The sequence below is a fragment of the Pseudorca crassidens genome, chromosome 15 (assembly GCF_039906515.1).
Source record: "Pseudorca crassidens isolate mPseCra1 chromosome 15, mPseCra1.hap1, whole genome shotgun sequence".
NCBI classification, from domain to species: Eukaryota; Metazoa; Chordata; class Mammalia; order Artiodactyla; family Delphinidae; genus Pseudorca; species Pseudorca crassidens.
Window position 1 is genome coordinate 38899052 of NC_090310.1, and position 21767 is coordinate 38920818.

The following is a 21767-nucleotide window of genomic DNA, read 5'->3' on the forward strand; positions in this document are numbered from 1 at the left end:
AGCCTGTTTGATTTGACCTTCAGCAAATACTCTTCACTGTTGAATTTTTAGGTCATTTGTGATGGAAGGTGACTCATTTGTAAAGTGTGGCTCTCCCTGTGGCCTTCCCCCTCTTTCTTCCTACTGCTGTGCTTTTAGTCACTCTTAAATGTGGGGCACAAAGCTAGGGAAGAGAGCATGGCCCTGCTGCCAGTCCCTTGTCACCTTCCAGGTATGTAACTTGTCCAACTGGATGAATTCCTTTAACTGAACAGATGATCCCAAGGTTGTTCACTGGAGATGTTTTCAGACAGGCCCTAGTGTGCAGCTGTGGGGCTCTCAAGACAGTTGACAGGGAATTCCCTGGCGGTCCAATGGTTAGGACTCCACGCTCTCACTTCCTAGGGCCTGGATTCAATCCCTGGTCAGGGAACTAATATCCCACAAGCCATGTGGCGCAACTGAAAAAACAAAAAGACAGGAGTTTACAAATCTTCCCATTCCCCTTGCTGGCTGAATGGGAGAACATTAATCTCAGTGGTTTCACTTAAGGACCCCTCACTTGGTGACTTTTCCACAGGCTGTGTCTTCTGGGTCAGCCTTCTCCTGGTTGTGTGATGGTGGGGAAGTTGCTTCACCTCTCTGAGCTTTTCTGTAAAAATGGGGACAATGAAGTAAGGGCCTGCCCAATGAGGTTGTCAGGGAGGTTCTGTGAGCTGACCCCTAGGGGTGCCCGCACACAGCAGGCTCAGTGCACACAGCAGGTGCTCAGGGAGTTTCACATCCTTGTGTGGTTCTTCATCATCATCTGAACTTAGTGGTCTGCTAGATGTTGGTGAAATTTGTATCTGGGTTACAAATGATTTCAAAGTAGCGAATGACACATTCCGATTTTAATAATCATATTTCCTGAGAGTGAGGCATGTTAATTCCCCACCCCAAACCTGCTCCTCTCGTGGCCATCCTTACCTCCAGAAGTGGCACCACCATCTACCAGGTCAACGTGGTCCACCTGATTCCCCATCCGAATGTATGCTGAACCCTCTGCCTCTTGCTGTCTGCACTCCGGCCCCCCCACCCTCCTCCTGGACCCGCAGAGCCTTCTGGGTGAGCCTCTGCCTCAGTCTTTTCTCCCCACAGTGCCCAAACGGACCTTTCTAGATGCAGGTCTGACTACGCTCTTCCTTCTTCCACGACGCGGGGACTTCCCACTGCCCCTGGACTGCACCCCAGGCTCCTGTGACACAGCGTGTCCACGGGAGACCCTGTTGTGGTACCAGCACACTGTGAGCATTTTACATGCCTATCAGTGGAGGGGGGAGGCTGGCTAATAAAAGTTTTTAAACTAGTTACAGGAGAGTCAAAAAATATTTTTTCTCTGTTTTAGTCATATAAAACTCTGTAGCCTTTTTCTTTTTTTTCCTTTTTATTTATTTATTTATTTGGCTGTGTAGGGTCTTCGTTTCTGTGCGAGGGCTTTCTCTAGTTGTGGCAAGCGGGGGCCACTCTTCATCGCGGTGCACGGGCCTCTCATTATCGCAGCCTCTCGTTGTGGAGCACAGGCTCCAGACGCGCAGGCTCAGTAGTTGTGGCTCACGGGCTTAGTTGCTCCACGGCATGTGGGATCTTCCCAGACCAGGGCTCGAACCTGTGTCCCCTGCATTAGCAGGCAGATTCTCAACCACTGCGCCACCAGGGAAGCCCAGCCTTTTTCTTTTAATATTTGTTTGTTTATTTATTCATTTATTTATTTATTTTTGGCTGCGTCAGGTCTTAGTTGCGGCACGTGGGATCTTTCGTTGCAGCGCAGGGGGCGCGCGGGCCTCTCTCTAGTTCTGGCGCATGGGCTCATTAGTTGCAGCACATGGGCTTAGTTGCCCCACGGTATGTGGGATCTTAGTTACCCGACCAGGGATTGAACCCACGTCCCCTGTATTGGAAGGCGGATTTTTAACCACTGGACAACCAGGGAAGCCCCAAAACTCTGTAGTCTTTGATGACATGTTTCGACAAAGTCCGGGAAGTGCAGTTAGCTGTCAGCCTGAAGAATTTTGGAATAGAGAGGCCCCTTTGTCTGGGGCTCCACGTTGGTGGGTTTATGAAAGGGAAGTGCCTACAGAGACAGCGGTCTGCGAGGCCCACGCCGCCCGTGGTTCTGCCGCCTGGCCGCTGGGTTGGGGAGGCTGGGCTGGCGGCTGGTCACGTGTGTCTTCTGTGCATCAGCTGCTGGGGGATCAGCCAGTTCGCAGGTTTGTGCATCAGTTAGCGTCACAGAGGCTGGAATTTGATTCATACTCACTGGCTCTGTTATTCTCTTCTAGAATCCTGACTTCATTTACACCAGTTTACCCAGCAGTCATTAGAAATAATGGAATTTGGCCAAGTAGTGGTTGTTCATTTAGGAAAGGAAGGCAGTCTAATAATTCTTTCTTCAGTCCAGCTTGAGGCCGAGTACGTGTGTGTGTGTAAGAAAATCGTTGCTTTATTTTTCCCCCATGTCACATCAGTACAAATGCACGTTTTTGTGAGCCACTCAGTGTCCTCTCAGAGCTCATTAATTCCAAAAAGTGTTTGCTCTGAGGAAACAACTCAGTAAATCTCTTCAGTCCCTTCCTGGAACTCAGGCTGGCTGTCTGATTTTGTGAAAATAAACGCAGTCTTCAAAGAGGCCGTTCACAGGACCTTGTGCGTGTATGTGAAGGGCTTCAGGCTCACCCCTCCTCACCCCTCCCCTGGGTGGATTACAGCCTCAGCCCACAAGCCTTCTCAGAACTGGTGAAACTCTTTGTAGCAACTGGACTCAGCTCTTTAGTTTGGACCAAACTCCTCCAGTTTTGATGATGGATAGAGGTGAGCCCTGCGTTGTGTGGCTGGGTGGGCACCCTTCTCAGCCCCCAGCAGCAGGAGGCTCCCATTCCCTGGCCCTCTGCTCATCCAGCCTTGTGCCCTTCGAATCTTTAACGTGCTTTTATCTGGTATTGACCCTCTCTGGATCACCGGCTCATTTTTAGTCTGTAGGGCCAGTGTCTTCTCTTGAACAAATATTTAAAAATAATCATAGGGCTTCCCTGGTGGTGCAGTGGGTGAGAGTCTGCCTGCCGATGCAGGGGACATGGGTTCGTGCCCCGGTCCGGGAAGATCCCACGTGCTGAGGAGCGGCTAGGCCCGTGAGCCATGGCCGCTGAGCGTGCACGTCCAGAGCCTGTGCTCCGCAACGGGAGAGGCCACAACAGTGAGAGGCCCACGTACTGCAAAAAAAAAAAAAAAAAAAAAAAAAAAAATCATAAAGAATGTTGCGTGTAATAGCCAGCAGTTAGAGTAACTTGAATGTCTAATAGCAGGATTGATTGCACAGGGATTTTTTTTCTGCATGGTTGGAGAACATAGGCTTTCTATTTTCTTCTTTTTGTTTTTCGACATTTTCCAAATTCCTATAAAACATAAACCTTTGTAATTCGAAAGTATGTTATTAAAATATATACAAAGATATATCACAAGAGGGTGTGAATTATGTGCAGTTTTTCAACAGCATATTTTTTCTTTTAAAAGGATGCATATAAATGTTTCCTTTTAGTATGATCTTCGGTCTTCTTAATGTTTGCACTGCTATACCAGTTTTGTCTTGTTTTGTGTGTTTTTGGCCACATTGAGCGTGGCATGCTGGATCTTAGTTCCCTGACCAGGGATCAAACCCGCACCTCCTGCATTGGAAGCACAGATTCTTAACCACTGGACCACCAGGGAAGTCCCTATACCAGTATTTTAATTAATTTTAATTTTTATTGAAACAATGGAGAGAAGGAAAAATTCCAATAATGCTAAAAGGCTGATAACTAAATTTAGCAGTCTCATGACCCTCTGGCCTTTCCAGGATGGCCACTTCCAACTGTGTCTTACCCTAGTGTATTAGCTCAGGCTGCCAGGACAAAATATCATAGACTTGGGGGTTAAACAACAGACATTTATTTCTCACGGTTCTGGAGGCTGGAGGTCCCAGACCAAAGCGCTGGCAAGGTAGGTTTCATTCCATTCTTCTCATGGTTTGCTCACATGGCCTTTTCTCAGTGTGTCTGTGTGGAGAGAGAAACAGCTCTCCAGCATCTCTTCTGGTTAAGGGTAATGATCCTGTCAGATCAGGGCCCCACTTTCATGACTTCATTTAACCATGTGACTTCCTTAGAGGCCCCATCTCCAAATACAGCCACATGGGGGGGTAAGGGCCTCCACATCAGAATCTGGGGGATGTAGACTCTCAGTCCATCACACCCCCCTTTCTGAGTGATGTGCTCATACTGCTGTCCTTGGGGCATCTGCCCTGAGCCAGTCTCTGTGGATGCTCTCCTTTCCCCACTACCTGGCCTGATTATTAACACATTCTGGGTTTGGTTTACATCCATATTTGGTGTTTTCATTGCTGAGCCAAATTGGACCAAGCATTTTCTTTCTTGTGCCATTTTTGTGTGTGTGTGTTTTAAAGTTATGGTTGTTGAATTTTTTCATTTGATTTTCTGACATAAATCTTCCCTTATGTTGCATTGGCTTAAAAAGTCCCTGTCAAAATACTTCTCATTACTTTTCTCATTTTGGAGCCTGTGTTATTTAGCTGTGGGACCATTTGGAATGATCCTTTAAATTTTGTTTCTTCTTCTCCTATTTTCTGTTTGTTTTCTTTTGTTGTGTTTTCAGCTCTTTCTACTAAATTTTTCTTGCTCTTGTTTTCTGAATATATACTCTAAAAAGACGAAATCATCTTTTTTTTTTTAATTGTTCATGGATCAGCATTTAAAAATCTTTCTGGTGTTGACCTAAAACAATATAACAGCCAGTTATTTTACCAGAAAATGGGTTTATTGCAAAGAATTGCAATTTGGGACATGCAGTCTATAGCGAACCACAGACAAGTCCAGAGAACAAAGGAGAGGAACTTCTTTTATACAGGAGAAGGAGGAGTTGGGAGGGGCTGCTATAAACAAAGAGCCCATTGGAGGAAACTGGGAGTTCAGAGTACAGTGGCTTTTCATTGGCTGAGCTGTTGCCAGGCAAAGAGAAATTCTCTCTCTGTCCTGCTGGGTGGTCCTTCTTCATGTTGGAGATGCAAAGGTATGTCTCTTCCTGTTGGGTCTGCAATTGATGATGGTAGGGTGTGAGGGCTCCCTTTCCTGGCCTCCCAACTCCATTTTATTATTTTTATTTATTTATTTTTTGGCCACACTGCCCAGCCTGTGGGATCTTAGTTCCCCGACCAGGGATTGCACCTGGGTGCTTGGCAGTGAGAGCATGGAGTTCTAACCACTGGACTGCCAGGGAATTCCCCCATCTCCATTTTAAGTGAGGGTTCTGTGTATTAACTTTCACATTAACATCATGCCCCTACCCACCCCTCAGTAGGGAGACATGGTGGGTTGTGTCAAGAAGTCCTGCATATGTGGGAGAAAGACTGCTCCTTTTTCCTATGGTTATAGAGCTGGGCCTAGTTTGCAGAACTTATTTTAAATACAAATGAGAATTCTTTGGGAAGTCAGTGAAGGAAAAGGAGATGTGGAGCACTGCTGTTTAGCGATGATCTAATGTGATGACTGTAAAATATGTAATTTGTAGGTGGTAACATTGTGGAAGGATTCTTTTTTTTTTTTTTAACTCATGTCAGTTTGGGAAGAGTTTATTTATTTATTTTTAATTTATTTATATTTAATTTATTTATTTTTGGCTGAGTTGGGTCTTTGTTGCTGCGTGTGGGCTTTCTCTAGTTCCTGCGAGCGGGGGCTACTCTTTGTTGCGCTGTGTGGGCTTCTCATTGCAGTGGCTTCTCTTGTTGCGGAGCATGGGCTCTAGGCACACGGGCTTCAGTAGTTGTGGCTTGCGGGCTCTAGAGTGCAGGCTCAGTAGTTGTGGCCCACAGGCTTAGTTGCCCCGCGGCATGTGGGATCTTCCTGGACCAGGACTCGAACCCGTGTCCCCTGCATTGGCAGGTGGATTCTTAACCACTGTGCCACCAGGGAAGTCCGATTCTTTCTTTCTCAATGAGAATTCTCTTTGGGATGCCTTTAGTACCCTTGAGATTATTCAGTGGATAAAAATTATATGCATACATATAACTTGTCAGGAGCACATTTGTTCTGTGTGTTAAGCTTGCCTGAATTAGGCACAGCTGAAGGGTTGGTGTCTTGGGGAAGATATGGATGCTGTATCTCATTCTTGTGTAATTCTTGGATTTCTTACTGAATCTTCTTGAGGACTGTTTGTTCATCTGAGGACAGTTGATCCCTATGCTGGCAATGGACTTGTGAAACTGAATAAAGGAAACCTCATTTAAAGTCTGGAGTCCAGAAGGGGAGCTCTGATGCCCTACACTCCACCTCAGTTAGAGACCGCGCAGGAAGAGAGGTACCTTGCATTCCCAGCAGGGAGGTATCTACTTTACTGCCCCTGCAGGAGGAAGGAAGAGTTCTTGCCCAGCGCCAAGCCCAGCCTGTTGGAATCCTTGCAGCTCAGCCAATAGGAATCCATCACCACCCTGAACTCTTGCTTTCCTCCAAGGGACTTTGGTTCAAAGCACCCCTCTCAGCTTCCTCCTTTTCTCTATAAAGTAACACTCCTCTCTTTTGTTTGCTGGACTTGCCTGTAGTTTTTGCTATAGCATTGTCGTCCTGAATTGCAATTCTCTGCTATTCCTGAATAAACTCGTTTTGCTGGTAAAATAACTGGATGTTCTCAGCAGACTATTACGATCGGTGTTTTGGAGTTTTGGAGAACAAAAGGGGGGCTCAAGGACAGCGGTCCACATATGACCAAGAAAAGCTGTGTCTGAGCAGACAGGAAAAGATGACTCTGTGTGGCCCCAATACAGCTGCCCCTTTAAAAGGAGAATTGACAGAAATACAGATTCATTCGTTCATTGAGTGTCCTCCATGTGCCATATACTCTTCTAGAAGCTGGAGATTCACTAGTGAACAAAGCAGATAAAAATCCCTCCAATTGTGGAGCTTACAATTTTAACAGGGAGAGATACAAGATGAGAACGCAAGTAAAATACTGAGCATTTCAGATGGTGCAGTTTAAGTTGGGGCAGAGGGAGCCATTTTCACAGGAGTGGCCAGAGAGGGTCTCATTCTGGAGGGTGACTTTTGAGCAAAGCCTGAAGAAGGTGAGAGCACAGACCGTGTACCTGGAGGAGGACGAGGGAAGAGCAAGTAGGAAAGGCAGCCTAGCTGGGGCAGAGTGGCCGAGGGGCGAGGGGTGGGAGGAGAGCGCAGAGAGGTGACTTGGCATTTCTGAGACTGCGGCTTCTGCTTTGGTCTCTCTCAAATTGTCAGTGTATTGATGGTATTTGGAGCCGTGAGCCTTGTTGTGACCCCCCCAGTGAGCGAACGTAGATAGAGACAAGAAGGCCTCTGGCGGCTTTCCACTGCCTAGGGTTGCAGAGACCTGGCAGTGAGGTTGGAGGAAACCAGCGGAGTATGGGGTCTTGGAGACCAAATGAAGAAAGTGCACCAAGAAAGATGGGTTGAGTAGCCGTCGGCACTGCTGATAGGTGATGTGAGATGGGGGCTGGTGTCCTTACGTCTAGCAACCTGGAGATTGTTGGGGACCCTGAGTTGTGCTGGTGGGAGATGGTAAAAGCACATTGAAATGGCTTTCAGATTGAGCTTTAAACAGCTCAGAGCCCTTTGAGAAGGACTGTGTCTCAGTCTTATTTGTCCTTGGCTTAAGATACTGTCTTGCAGGTCTGCTCTTGATAAATATGTACTGAAAGAAATGACTCGAGTTCTTAGAAAACACCTGCAAGATGTGCGGAATCCACCCGCCCGCCTGTGCCCTTGAGTACAGCGTTCACATCCCCGTCCTGAGACCCCTGACCTTTATCTCAAGGAAGCCGCTGCTTCCCTTGTGGTTCATGTCACAGCCAGGAGCTACCTCTGCATTGGTTTTACCCTTTTTGGCCTCCCACCTTTGATAAAGAAATCTAGTTTAAAAAAAATCAGATCAAGTGAGAAATTCTATCTGATTCCTTTTATTAAGGATTCAGAAACAAGATATGGCTTATGTGTTTCAATATGCCACTAGTGTTGAATGTCGAGGCTGAATTTATTGGTTGAAGTCTCCCACTATGAATGTGGATTTGTCTGTTGTTGTTTTTTCTGTCCAGTTTTGCTCTGTGTGTTTTGAGTCCATAGTTTACATGCATACACATTGAGTTGTTACTTGTTTCTGTGGATTGACCATTTTATTATTATAACATGTCTTTATATCTAATATTGCTTTTTGCTTAAAAATCTACTTTGTCTGATATTGGTATAGCTACCCCAACTTTCTTTTAAAAGTATTTGCATGATTTATGTGTTTTCTAATCTTTTATTTATTTATTGAGATATAATTGACATACATTCTCTTAGTTTCAGGGGTACACCATAACCATTCGATATTTGTATATAGTGTGAAATGGTCACCACAGTAAGTCTAGTTAACATCTGTCACCATATGTAGTTACAAAAAAATTTTTTTTCTTGTGAAGAGATTTCAGTCTTTTATTTTCAATGTTCTGTATTCTTTTTTTTGGCCGCAGTGTGTGGCTTGTGGGATTTTAGTTCCCCGACCAGGGATTGAACTCAGGCCCTCAGCAGTGAGAGTGCAGGTCCCTAACCACTGGACTGCCCCGGAATTCTGAAATTTTCTATATTCTTTTTTTTTCTTGATTTTTTTTTTATGTGGACCATTTTTAAAGTCTCTATTGAATTTGTTACAATATTGCTTCTGTTTTATGTTTTTTGGTTTTTTGGCCGTGAAGCATGTGGGATTCCAGCCCCCCGACCAGGGATTGAACCCGCACCCCCTGCATTGGAAGGTGAAGTCCCAACCACTGGACCGCCAGGGAAGTCCCAATTTTCTGTATTCTTATATTTAAGTTATTTCTCTTATAAGGTGGATATGGATAGCTTTTTAAAAATCCAGATGATCTACTTTTTTAAAAAAATTATTTATTGATTGATTTTTGGCTGCGTTGGGTCTCTGTTGCTGTGCGCGGGCTTTCTCTAGTTGTGGCGAGTGGGGGCTACATTTCGTTGCAGTACGTGGGCTTCTTATTGCTGTGGCTTCTCTTGTTGCGGAACATGGGCTCTAGGCACGCGGGCTTCAGTAGTTGCAGCATGTGGGCTCAGTAGTTGTGGCTCATGGGCTCTAGAGTGCAGGCTCAGTATTTGTGGTGCACAGGATTAGTTGCTCCGCGGCATGTGGGATCTTTCTGGACCAGGGATCGAACCCGTGTCCCCTGAGTTGGCAGGTGGATTCTTAACCACTGTGCCACCAGGGAAGTCCCCAGATGATCTACTCTTAATTGGCATATTTAGTTGATTTATATTTAATATATAATAATTACCAATATATTTGGACTTAAAGCTATCTTTTAGTATTTATGTTTTATTTGTTCCTCCTCATTCTCCTTTCTTTTGGATTAAATTTTTTTTGTTATTCAAATGCCCCCCTCTGTTAGCTTGTTCTACATTTATGTACTACTATTTTTTAAAATTTTTAATTTATTTTTACTTTTGGGTGCGTTGGGTCTTCCTTGCTGTGCGTGGGCTTTCTCTAGTTGCGGCAAGCAGAGGCTACTCTTCATTGTGGTGCGTGGGCTTCTCATTGCAGTACCTTCTCTTGTTGCAGGGCACAGGCTCTAGGTGCGCAGGCTTCAGTAGTTGTGGCTCGCGGGCTCAGTAGTTGTGGCTTGCAGGCTCTAGAGCGCAGGCTCAGTAGTTGTGGTGCACGGGCTTAGTTGCTCTGTGGCATGTGGTATCTTTCCAGACCAGGGCTCCAACCCGTGTCCCCTGCATTGGCAGGCGGATTCTTAACCACAGTGCCACCAGGGAAGCCCTGTACTACTACTTTTTAAGTGGTCCCTCTAGAGATTACAGCATGCATCCCTGACCTATTTGAGTGTAAGTTGGTTCTTTTGTCACTTACCGGAAAATGTAAAGACTAAAGGTTAAACTAAGACAAGTTATGTACTCCCCCATTGCTTTTTATGCAGTTGTTGTTTATTTTTTTTGTATGTGTATGTATGTATTTATTTATCTATTTATTTGGCTGCGTCAGGTCTTGGTTGCAGCATGCGGGATCTTTGTTGAGGTGTGCAGGATCTTTCATTGCGGCGTGCAGGCTCAGTAGTTGTGGTGCGGGCTTAGTTGCCCGCGGCATGTGGGTTCTTAGTCTTACAGCTGCACCATCCAAGGTAATTTGTCATTTTTTGGTGCCACCGTTAAAGATTTTCTTCTGTGTCTTTGGTAAAACTACTGAAGTTTTACTATCATGTCTATTTATCTGGCTTGGGGTTTGAAGTACTTTTTGAATCTCTGGCTTGATGATTTTCGTGAATTTTGGGAAGTTCTCAGTTATTAGCTCTTCAAATATTGCTTCTGCTGTATTCTCTCTTTCTCCTCTCCTTCTGGGATTCCAGTTACTCATGTGTCATACCTTTCTTCTTTTTAAGTCTTTTCAGTAGTTTCTGTCCTTATCATGCTTCAGTATGCATATTTTCCAGACCTATGTACCATTCACTAATTTCTCTTCAGTTGTGTGTAGTCTACTGTTACATCTGTCTGTGGAGTTCTTAACTTCATTTGTTATATTTTTCAGTTTTAGTGTTCATTTGATTCTTTTTTTTTAAATATTCTGTCCCCTGTTCAAACTCTCGAGCTTGTCTTTTAACTTACTGAACACATTAATCACATATATTTTAATGTCCTGTAATTTTAAAATTGGGGTGTTTTGTGGTTCTGTTTCTGTTGTCTGTTTTTCTTTTGTTCTTGAGTCAGTTGGTCCCGTCTCCTAGTATGCTGGGCAGTTTTTATTGAACACCAGACATTGTATATGAAAAATTCAGAGATCGTTTGAAGTTCCTGATCGTAATTTTCTCCAGTGAGGGCTTACTTTTGCTTCTGACTGGCCTTTAGTGTGGGGACCTGTCACTTTACTCCAGCCAGGAACCAATCTGATTTGAACACAGGACTTCAGTCTTTGGGCAGGCTGGTCTATTTCAGGTTCATCCCTTCTCCTAGCATATAGCCCATTGGGGTCCTGACTGAAGGCCTGAGGTCTTCACCAGGGCCCACATCTTTGGTGCACTTGGAACACCCACTTAAGAATTCTGGAAGTTTTCACATTCTCAGCTTGAAATTCATTGCTTGAGAACCTCAAGGGGAAAAGTGGGACCGTATGTTTGACTTGCCTGTCTGTTTTCCTTTTTTTTCTCATGCTTTGGCCCCTTAAGAGATCTCATTTCCTTGGTAACTATCTTGTGCCTTAAAACAGATGAAAACATTTGTTTGTTTTTTTTATAAAAAAGTATCAAATTTATTTCAATATCTAGTTTCATTTTTAAGTTAAAGCTTTTAGACAATTTTTTTTTGTAATTTAAGATTCATTATCAGAGGTGAGGAAAATGTTAATAAGCTATTAATTACTGACAACAAATAAAATTATTAACCATGCATTTATAAAAGACATGTTAAAGAGTAAAAAGTTCCAGTTACACTACTTAACTGAAGGAAATATCCTTCAGCCCTTTATTTCTAATTATAACACGTTCTCATTTTGACATAATTTACACCTTTTTCACCCAATTAATACTATGCTAAACAAAATTTTTCCAACTGTTAAGCCTTTCTTTACTTAACTGTTACTCTTTAAAAGTTCCTTAAAAGAAATTTGAAATTTTAATTTTCACCATGAATCTGTTTGAACAAAAAAGTAAAGGACAGGGCTTCCCTGGTGGCGCAGTGGTTGAGAGTCTGCCTGCCGATGCAGGGGACACGGGTTCGTGCCCCAGTCCGGGAAGATCCCGCATGCCGCGGAGCGGCTGGGCCTGTGAGCCATGGCCGCTGAGCCTGCGCGTCCGGAGCCTGTGCTCCGCAACGGGAGAGGCCACAACAGTGAGAGGCCCGCGTACCGCAAAAAAAAAAAAAAAAAAAAAAAATACTACCACATAAACTTCCTCTTCATCAAATCCATGTAACCTAAAAATCTGATATGAAACATTTGTGTAAGTCCAGGTCCTGAAGAGATTTCTGCTGACATTTGAGAAAGCGGTTGTGAGCAGAGAAAAGCTGATTTAAATTTTCAGTGTTTACACTAAGCAGAGAGGAACGGGGTTTCTGGTTTGGTTGTCACCATGTTTGAGCTCTCGTTAGCAAGTTCCAGATGTGACTTCTGTATAGCGCTTTATAATTTTCAAAGTGGTCTTCATATATATTGTTCCATAGATACCAACAACTGCTCTGCAGCAATAAACATCCAGGGACATGTTATTATCAAAGTTATATAAGAAATATATTTGGTGCAGGAAAATTGAAAAATACAGATAAGTGAAAAACGATCTGATACCCCACTGCTCACAGGTAGCACTGTTCTGTGTGGATCCCTCCGGAGTCTTCTCGACACGTGTAATCTTCCCTGGGAAGATGGGCTCCATAATCCACCTCACCCACATTGTGAATTTTCAACAGTTATTATAAAGAGTTACTGGTTTGCGTAGCATAGCTACATAAAAGATTTGTGGCAAAGAGGAAATTATAACAGGTGGACCCCCCCGCCCCGGCTTTCTTCGCTGTGAATCTTTCAAGTCAGGAGTGCTTGGCCTCCGTTGAGTATGATGTTCTTCTGACTTCAGAGCCTTGAATATGCTTTGTTAAGCATCGTACAGGAAGTTAGGTGGAATTGTGGGATTTGACTGTGACCTGCAGCCTTTACCACACAGCCTTGTCCTGTTCCTTGTGTGGGGCACTGTGCAGGACAGCGTGGGGACCCGTCTGAGTTGAGGGCCTTCTGCATAGTCTGGCCCTCGGCATCGCCTTGTTTGTGCTGTTCTGTAGGATGCTTGGACTCCTTTCAAAGAGGCGACCCTTGTAGGTCCACTTTGCAGGGGAGGAGCCTGCCCAAGGTTAGTAGCTGGTAAGTGGTGGTGAGGGCAGATTGGGCCCTGGCGGTCCAGTGGTTAAGACATGGGCTGTCACTGCCAAAGGCCCGGGTTCAATCCCTGGTCCAGGAACTAAGATCCCGTGAGCCACGTGACGTGGGAAAAAAAGTTGGACTTACAAGTGAAATGAGGAAGTGTCCTTGCCATCTGTGCCTTTGTCTTGGTCGTTTTTCTGTGGTTTCGAGGGCGCTATAATGTGAGAAGATGAGCTTTGGGGTCAAGTGGCCTTGTTCAGGAGCTGCCTTGTCTGCCTTCCTTCTGATGGGTGGGGACGGACGCGGGGCGAGCCCCGCATGTCTGTTGGGGTCTGGGTGGGAGCTCCTCCTTCAGTGCTGGGCTCCCAGAGGGTGGGGGGGAGAGAGCTCTGGTCTGGGTGCCCTCCCTCCACGTGATTCTATAGACCGCACTCCCTGCCGCTGGAGCTGGTGCAGTGAAGGGTGGGCGCTGGCCTTGGCCCGATGTGGAGCCGTACAGCCCCAGAGGAGAGCGGTTACCGGGCGGTGGAGGGTGCGCTGCAGCACCCCAATCCTCAGGCAGCACTCAGCATGAGAGGGCCGACGTGCATGGACTGCAGGATCCATGTGCCAGCAGGAGAAGCAGATGAGAGGGGGCGTGTGCTCCTGTGTGAGATTCTAGAGAACACAGTGATGGGTGGGGGTGGGGCTGGACAGGGGATCGGAAGGGGCACAAGGAAACTGGGGGCGGTGGACGCACTCATCCTTTTGGTCATGGTGGCGGCCGCACAGGGTGGACGCGTGTCAGAAGCCCTCACACTGCGCTCTGTAATTGTGTGCAAGACATCATGTGCCTTCTCTCAGGGACCCAGGGTTTTAGGAGCACAGGGGACGCAGCGTCCGTGTTCCTGCAGGCCGGCCGAGCAAACCAGATGGCAGCTCCCCTCATCCTCTGAAATGGGGATGATAAACCCCGCTGTTCACCGGGGTGTACCTTTAACCTTTCTTATGTTTGAATATACAAATGAATTACGTATTCTGAAAGTTAAATCCTCGCGTTTGCTTAGAGAGAGAGAAGCTCTGTCAGAAGCAGCGTGGGGAAGGTCAGCCATGTTCTCTTACACTCATTCAGCATCATTGTGGTTCCTGCCCATGAATTCCATAACTATACTATTTTCTGTGGATTTAAAAACAGAGGACAGGAACCAGAGCCCACTTCTCCTGATGCTTTTCCGGGGCAGCAGGACTCTGCCCTCCTGCTCATAGGACGAGGCCGCCCGCTCCCACTTAGCAATGTGCGTGGGCCTGTGGGGCTCATTCTGGGTCTGCTCTCCTCGGTTTACAGGTGTGGAAGCCAGGCGTGGTCACAGAACCAGCCGAAGGCGGAGTGGGGCCGGTTCCTGCTGACGACGACGGGCAGGTGGGTCCGGCAGGCGGGGCGAGCTCACCAGGGCCAAGCCCGAGCCGCAGCTCTCCTCACACCACGTCTGTGAGTGATGGGGTGAGCGTGGGCCAGACCTTGAGACAAGAGGTTTCTGGATTTTCTTTCACCTTGAAGAGTTGATGGAGACCCCAGAGAAGGAAGCAACACTGCCCCCTCTGCTCCCCTAAACAGAGGAAGGCGGGATTCCTATTTCCAGAATCAGGGTCTTCTGACCAGCCCTTCAGTTGGAAACAACTGCAGAGTCTGGATGAATTACGTAGCACTATTGGAGGCACTGCAGTGTAGGAATTAAGATACGTGGCAGCTGTGGCCTGTGGGCTGGGGAGAGGCAGGTGGAGGGCTTAGACCTGCCCGGGAGGAAGGGCCAAGGTACGAGTGGGCTTCGGCCTCTGCTCACTGAGGACCAGTGCTGCGGTTCCCGTGGTAACTGATGCGTGCACGGTGGATGGTCTCTTCAGGGAAGAGAGTGGCATGGGCAGGGCGGGGACCCTGGGCAGCGCGGCAGTCCCCTCCCTCCGTCACACTTCTGCCCTTCTAGGCCCCCTGGCCTCAGACCCTGAAGGGGCCAGGCCCGGAAGGTTTCCATGGCCCGGAGGGTTTTGAGCTCCCAAGTGCTGCGGGGCTGCACGTGCAGAAATGGAGCGGGGTGAGCGTGGCGAGGGGTGCAGGGCTGAGGAAGCAGCGCACGTTTGCCTTAAAGACCAGGTGGCTGCACCACCAACTGCCTCCCCGTGGGCAGGAGGAAAGCACGTTTTCCTTAATGCCGAGGACCACGAGTGTGTGCACGGATAGATATGCTGTTTCAGCAGGTGGTATGCCGGTCACATTTGGGATGGTTTGTTTCGTCCAGAAGGTGTGACCTTTAATCAGTTAAAGGTCTTGATTGAGGAAGTGCTCTCAGGAGTGGACTTGCTGTCCCTTTGGGGTAGTGATTCTGGCCACGTGGCAAGCCTCCCATCCAACAGCTCCCACTGCAGGCCTCTGTGAACAGTGTGCAGTGGTGCGTCCCCAACACCTCCGTGTGAGCAGGGACCCCCACAGTGCCCAGGCCAGCCCCCCGCACGCAGATGCGGGCCTGGGACATGGTGAGGCTTGAGCTCAGTGAGGAGTAGGTGTTAGGTGAAGATGGATGTGACTTCTGGGGGTTGGGCCCTGCCAGTTCCAGCACGTGTGGCACTGAGCAGAAGGATTGTGGGTTGAGACATGAGGCTGCCACGGTTGGAAACGACTCCAGCATCCAGAGTCAGGAAGTGGGTGGCAGGGTGCTGGGTACGGGGGCCAGGAGGGCTCCCAGGGCTGTGCTAAGGCCCACTATTGAGTGGGCCTCATGTCTGACCGGTCGGGGAAGTCACGTAGGCTCCGTCTTTCCTCTGGTCTCTGTTTATTTTCTTTGTCTGAAATGACCTTAATCATTGTTCACATCCCTGCCCCGTCCCACACTGTTTCATTGGCTGTGTTCCCAGTGGCACCTGGCACGGAGACAAGTGCCTTTCCTGCTTAACCTCAGGTTGTAGCTGGGCCATGTCCCCACGTCGGCAAGTGAATGCATCGTGTGCCAGGCGCCATTCCGAAGCTGCCACCTGCCGGAGGAGAGATGGGCACCGCACACCACAGTTAGCAACTCTGTGTGGGCCAAGGCCCAGTGACTAGCAAGGACCAGTGTCCCACAGGCAGATTTGGGATTTTAGGGGCCAGTAGAATCACAAGTAAAATTCTAGGAGGTACTTGAGGCGACTGCACTTGTATGTGGCCAAATTACAATGTTAAGAAAAGCAAACTGCACCTTATTGGCCCATCAGAGACCTCCCACCTTGCTTAGGAGAGAGTTAGGGAGTGGAGTATCTGGTCTCCGGTGTTTCCTCCAGACCAATGTGAAGGCGAGCGGCACAGGGACTGTCTCGCCGTGGCAACCAGAAGCCTTGCTTCTCAAATTGAGCGTGTGAAGCTGCTGCAGGACAGGAATCTGAGTGTGTTTCTGGAATGCTCAGCGGACTTGGTAAGCCACTTACGGCATTACTTTTATGCCAGAACAAGCAGGAGCATAACGTGAAGCATAATGCAGTATGTGCCTGAATTTCTGAGTAAAAAATCACAAGACTTCTGCTGAAGGATGCTGACCAAGGTGAAAAAGTGATTCCATGAGGCCTCACCCTCTGGGCTCTGCGGGGCTGTGTGGGGTGAGCACTCAGGCTGGGCTGCAGGTGGTGGGGCCAGCAGAGAGGTCTAATCGACATTCCTCCCGGGAGTGGTGCAAGTTAGGAATCCTCTTTCATCCAGAGGATTTCCAGGGGGTAGGAGGTCTCCCATAAATGGAGGAATCACACTTCTAGTATTGGACAACCACACAGTTCAGGGAAAACTGCTGAGAATAGCTAGAAACGCTGGGAATTGGTTTTCTTTTTAATCATATTGAAGCCTTTGGAGAGCTAACCAAGCAGGAAGGAATGGCAGGCCCATCGGAGAAGGGAGCCCAGGGAGACAGTCTGGAAAGTGTGGCTGGTCCTTGGGCTCCAGGGGGCTGGGGCCTGCGTGGGAGGAAGGTGCCCCACACGTGGTCAGGATCCACCCCCCACCCTCTGAGAGCCTGCAGCCCAGCCCGGACTCTCTCAGTTCCTGACTTTGGATTAAGGTGGCTGGATTCCTAGTGCACCAGCCACAGGCCAGGGTAAAATGCATACGCTCTAGGGAAGAAAGCATCATCCCAGGCAGCCAGTTTAGAAAGATTTTCACACAGTGTCTGGCTTTCCATCCAGAATAACCAGGTACTGAATGAAAAATAATCAGGCACTCAAGAATACAAGACAATGTGATAAAAAATGCGGAGGAGGAAGCCTTGGGGATCCAGGTAAGGAGGTTTACGGATACCTCCTTGGTGGAAATCTGTCAGGGCTGGGGCTGGAAGTGGGGGAGTGTTCTCAGACAGACTCTGGGCTCTGGGAAGAGCAGAGCTGGAAGGAATGGATTATAATCCACTGGATAAAATAAAAATCCGCTCGGGTACATAGGACGCCAACTGATAAATACAGATCAAGTGATGGGTGTGAACAGGATTTGTATATAATCTCAAAGTATCTCCGCCACAAATTACCTCTTAATTACAAAGGAAAAGTAATAGATTTAGAGTGGAAACACTTGGCAGGCACTGGGTTTGCCACCAATATTGGGACCAACCGGCATGGTGTTTTTCTTTTCTTATAAATTTATTTTATTTTATTTATTTTTATTTTTGGCTGCATTGGGTCTTCATTGCTGCGTACGGGCTTTCTCTAGTTGCAGCGAGCGGGGGCTACTCTTTGTTGCAGTGCGCGGGCTTTTCATTGTGGTGGCTGCTCGTTGCAGAGCACGAGCTCTAGGCGCACAGTCTTCAGTAGTTGTGGCGCAAGGGCTTAGTTGCTCCGCGGCATGTGGGATCTTCCTGGACCAGGAATCGAACCCGTGTCCCCTGCATTGGCAGGCAGATTCTTAACCACTGCGCCACCAGGGAAGTCCCATGGTTTTCCTTGAGGTGATACAACATCGCTTCTGTGACGTTCTGCCAGAAATGTTAGATGCAGATCTCACGTGAGACATTCTGTGGAACGACTGGCCCAGGCTCTTGAGAATGTCACTTCGGGAAGGAGGTGGACTAGGAGCCAGGTTGAAGGCAGCTGAAGACACGACAGTCAGTGTGTGGCTGTGGCCTGCATCTTGGAACATAGGAATAGCTCTAGAGGCCACTCCTGGGACAGTGGACGGGGTCCGAGCTCGACCTCCATGTCAGGGTTGCGCTGCCTGCTGTTTTTGGTCTGTGGCGTGTCTGTCCGCTGTGCATCCCAAGTGTGGGTTGATGTGGCACTCTGGCCTCAGGCGCTGGGCCTGGAGGAGAGCCTGCCTGGGGCGGGTGTGGCAGGGGGGGCAGCAACAGCCGGCACCACCTCACCTTCCTAGGAGCTGCGGGAGGTGGAGAGGTCGATGATGAGGAGTGACATTTCAAAGTGCCTGGGTGTACAGACGTCTCTTAAGACCCTGCTTTCAATTCCTTTGGCTATATGCAAAGAAGAGAAATTGCTGAATCATATGGTGACTCTTTTAATTTTTAGGAGCTGCCACACTGTGTTCCACAGAGACTGTACCATTTTACATTCCCACCAAAAGCTTACAAAGTTCCCTAGAAACAGAAAATGATTACCAACCAGAATTCCAACCCAGTAAAAATACCCTTCAGGAATAAAGGGGAAATTAAGACAGTTTCAGACCAACAAACACCAAGTTGTCAGCCGCAGCCCCTTTACTAAAGGACATACTTAAGGGTGTTCTTCAGGCGGAAAGAAAATGCTCTCAGGTGGAAACACCCAATGCAGGAGGGAAAGGGCAAGTATGTGGGTAACTCTAGGTGACTGCTGGTGGGATAAAATAATACTGATGATGTCTTGTGGGATTTAAGACATTACACTGAATTAAAATCCAGGATAACAACAGCACATGTGTGTGTGTGGAGGTGAGTGGAGTTAATTATTTTTGGGGGGCATGCGGGATCTTAGTCCCCTGACCAGGGATCAAACCCGTGTCCCCTGCAGTGGAAGCTCGGAGTCTTAACCATTGGACTGTCCCTAGTGGAGTTAATTCTGACCATGTGTTGCCTGGGAACAGGTAAAATGCAGTTAATTGGACCTTGATGCATCAAGGGTACCTATTATAACCTCTAAAGGAACCACTGAAAGAATAGTAAAAGGCTTACTTTGTTAGAGGGAGGAGATGGAAAATAAAAAATATTCCAAAAGAAGGCAAGAAAGAACAAAAGAAGATAGAACAGCTGTGACAAACAGAAAGCAAACAATGAGATGGTGGATCCACTCTCTGTAACCACATTGAATGCAACAGGACCAAAGGAAGCAATTAAAAGGAAAAATGGTCAAACTGGAACTTGAAAAGTCTAGCTGCTTACAAAGGACACACAAAAGTAAAAGGATCTAGGAGGGTTGAGTGTGAAAGGATGGAAAGCAAAATCCTGCCAGCAGCAACCCCAGAGAGCAGGCGACAGGGAGGCCGGACGGTCCCCGGCGGGCTTTTATTCCGAGGACTGGAAACTACAGAGAGCTTGGAGGTTTCCCTGGATGCCGCATCTGGGTTCTGATTCCTGGCCGTCTTGTGGGGAGCAGCCCAGCGTCCCCCGAGTGATATTTCCCAGAACTTCCTCTGTCGCGCGGCAGCCTGCAGCGCCTCTGTCCTGAGAGCCAGCCTTCCTGTCCACGGTCAGCACCTCGCTGGTCTCCCTCCTTTCTGTTCTCTCTCGACAGCCCTTTGCTTCCCTTTGTTCTGGACTGGGAGCTGTGTACATAGTGGGGTTTGCTCTGTACTGGAGGCCGTGGAAAGGATCCATGTTTTTCCTGCTTATCGCCTCAAAGCTGGTTTTTCTATACGCGTGAAAGATGTGCCTGGGACCTGTCAGGAGGGAGCAGACGGCCCTGGTGCATTGGCGTCGCAGGCTTGGTCCTGCCCTCATGGGTGTGCAGGGTGCTGGCCACGACGTGACGGGGACACTGAAGAGCAGCTTAGCGCTCCCTGTGATCTGAGTTCCAGTACAGTGGCTGTTAATGGTGACAGCACTGGCGGTTTTGTTTTTAAAGAACCAGAGGAATAGCAGTGTCCCTGAGAAAGAGCGTGACGTTGCAGACGTCTGCTCCATGTCAGCGTAAATGTAGGACCAGGTGCGTGCGGGTCCCCGTCCGTGAACGTGTTCCCATCCCTTCCCATAAGCCTCTGTGACGCTGACGCTGCCCTCATTTGGCCAGAACATGTTAGTGGGCTCCAGGGATGCCCTCAGGCTGCCGTGGGTGGGTCAGAAGGACCGTGGTGCGTGGTGACTGACCCTCTGCAGTGTCCCCCTGCGGTGTGGGGATGATGAGCACCTGATCCTGAGCTGGCGGGAGAGTTGTGTGCCACATCACCATGCACTACTGTGGCCTCAGTGACAGAACAGGTGGGGTGCCATGGCTGCACTGTTTGTGCTTGTGGCCCCTGGGGAGGTGGGCCGCTCCTCTCCAGCTGCGCTGCCCGGCCTGGCCCACGTGTGCTGCATGACAGGTGTCCAAGATGGAAAGGTGCCTTTTCCTGAGTGTGTGCACAGCACAAACCAGGGCTTCCAGAAGTTCTGTTCTTCCGGTGGTGGGCGTCCACACGGGGCTCCGTCAGTTTAGAAGTGTTGTGGTCCCTTCTCCTCCCGCATCGAGGACACAAGTCCAAGGGACGAGGTGACTCCTACCATGTCCCTGGAGTCAGTGCAGGTGCTGTTCATGAGCACCCTGACCAGAGTGAGGCTGGAGCCAGGGGCGTTTGCACGGGCTCGATGGGCCTCCAGCACGTCGTAGCCCTCGGCAGCCCGCGGGGACTGACCAGCGTTGCTTCCAGGGAGGCTCTGGGAAGAGGAGGCAGTGTGGGGAGCAGCAGCGAAGGGCCGGTAGGGCCGTCGTGGGATGAGCAGAGCAGAGCAGACTCCAGAAATCGATTCATGTGTTCGGGGAGTTAGGTGTGAAAGTATTCAGAACAAGGTGGATTGTGCAGTACTTAATGCTAACGGCTGGCTCTCCATTTTGATGCAAGGGAGTAGGTAGGTTTTACACACACATATTTCAGGTAGAGATCTAAATTTTAAAAAAACAACTATTGAAGCATTTGAGGAAAAACAGAAGAATATATTTGTAATCTTTGAATGAGGAAAGCTGGCCTATGTAAGATACAGAAAAATCTATAAAGGGAAAGATTGGTAAATCTGATTTCACAGAAATAAAAAACTTTTGTAATATCAAGATCAACATAAACAATGTTAAAAAGTGACATTTAGGGAGAAAATATTTTTCCCGTATATAACCAGAGATTAATAGTAAGAATATTTAAAGGCATCTGTAAATCACTAAGAAACTCATAAACAGTCTAATAGAAAATGGACAGAGGTATGAACAGGTAAAGAGGAGGGAATTTAAGTGACACCCAAACCTCCAGCCTGACCACCAACCAGGGAAATGCAGACTAAACCCAGGTGTCAGTTTCTGGTTATTCACATGACAAGTGGTGTTGGGTCCCACCCAGGGAGTGCTGGACTGCTCCTGGGAGGAAGTGGCCGGTGGGGCATCGAGACAGCCACTGTTAAACCCACAGGTCCCTTCACCCACCATTCCCCTCATCCGTCCTGTGGCAGTTCTCAGTGCACGGGAGTCCTGGCCCACTCCGTGGTCCTCTTGAGGGGGCCGTGGCACCGGTGCTGCGGCTGTGCCCACAGGGTCGGGTGGCTTTGCGGCTGATTAGCGAGTCTGCGGGCAGCGCTCTGTAGGAGCAGGGAGAGCAGAGCAGCCGTGCCCCGTTTCCAGTTATGTGCATAAAAATGCCAACCCAAATACCGCTCCGTGTGTTCACTTACATGTCTGCCTCATGTGGAGGGATGATGTGGGAG

General features: G+C 48.2%; 1 protein-coding gene across 10 annotated transcripts in view; it reads left to right on the top strand.

Annotated features, from left to right (window-relative positions):
• Positions 1–21767, top strand: part of AXIN1 (axin 1) — a 64583-nt gene that overhangs the window by 22672 nt on the left and 20144 nt on the right. For 7 of the 10 annotated variants that reach the window (XM_067707238.1, XM_067707237.1, XM_067707239.1 and 4 more), the window contains one exon: positions 14243–14317. The exons of the other annotated variants lie outside the window; for them this stretch is intronic. In XM_067707238.1, the coding sequence (XP_067563339.1) occupies positions 14243–14317 (75 nt within the window). The remainder of the gene's footprint in view (positions 1–14242; positions 14318–21767) is intronic. 10 annotated transcript variants of the gene reach the window in all.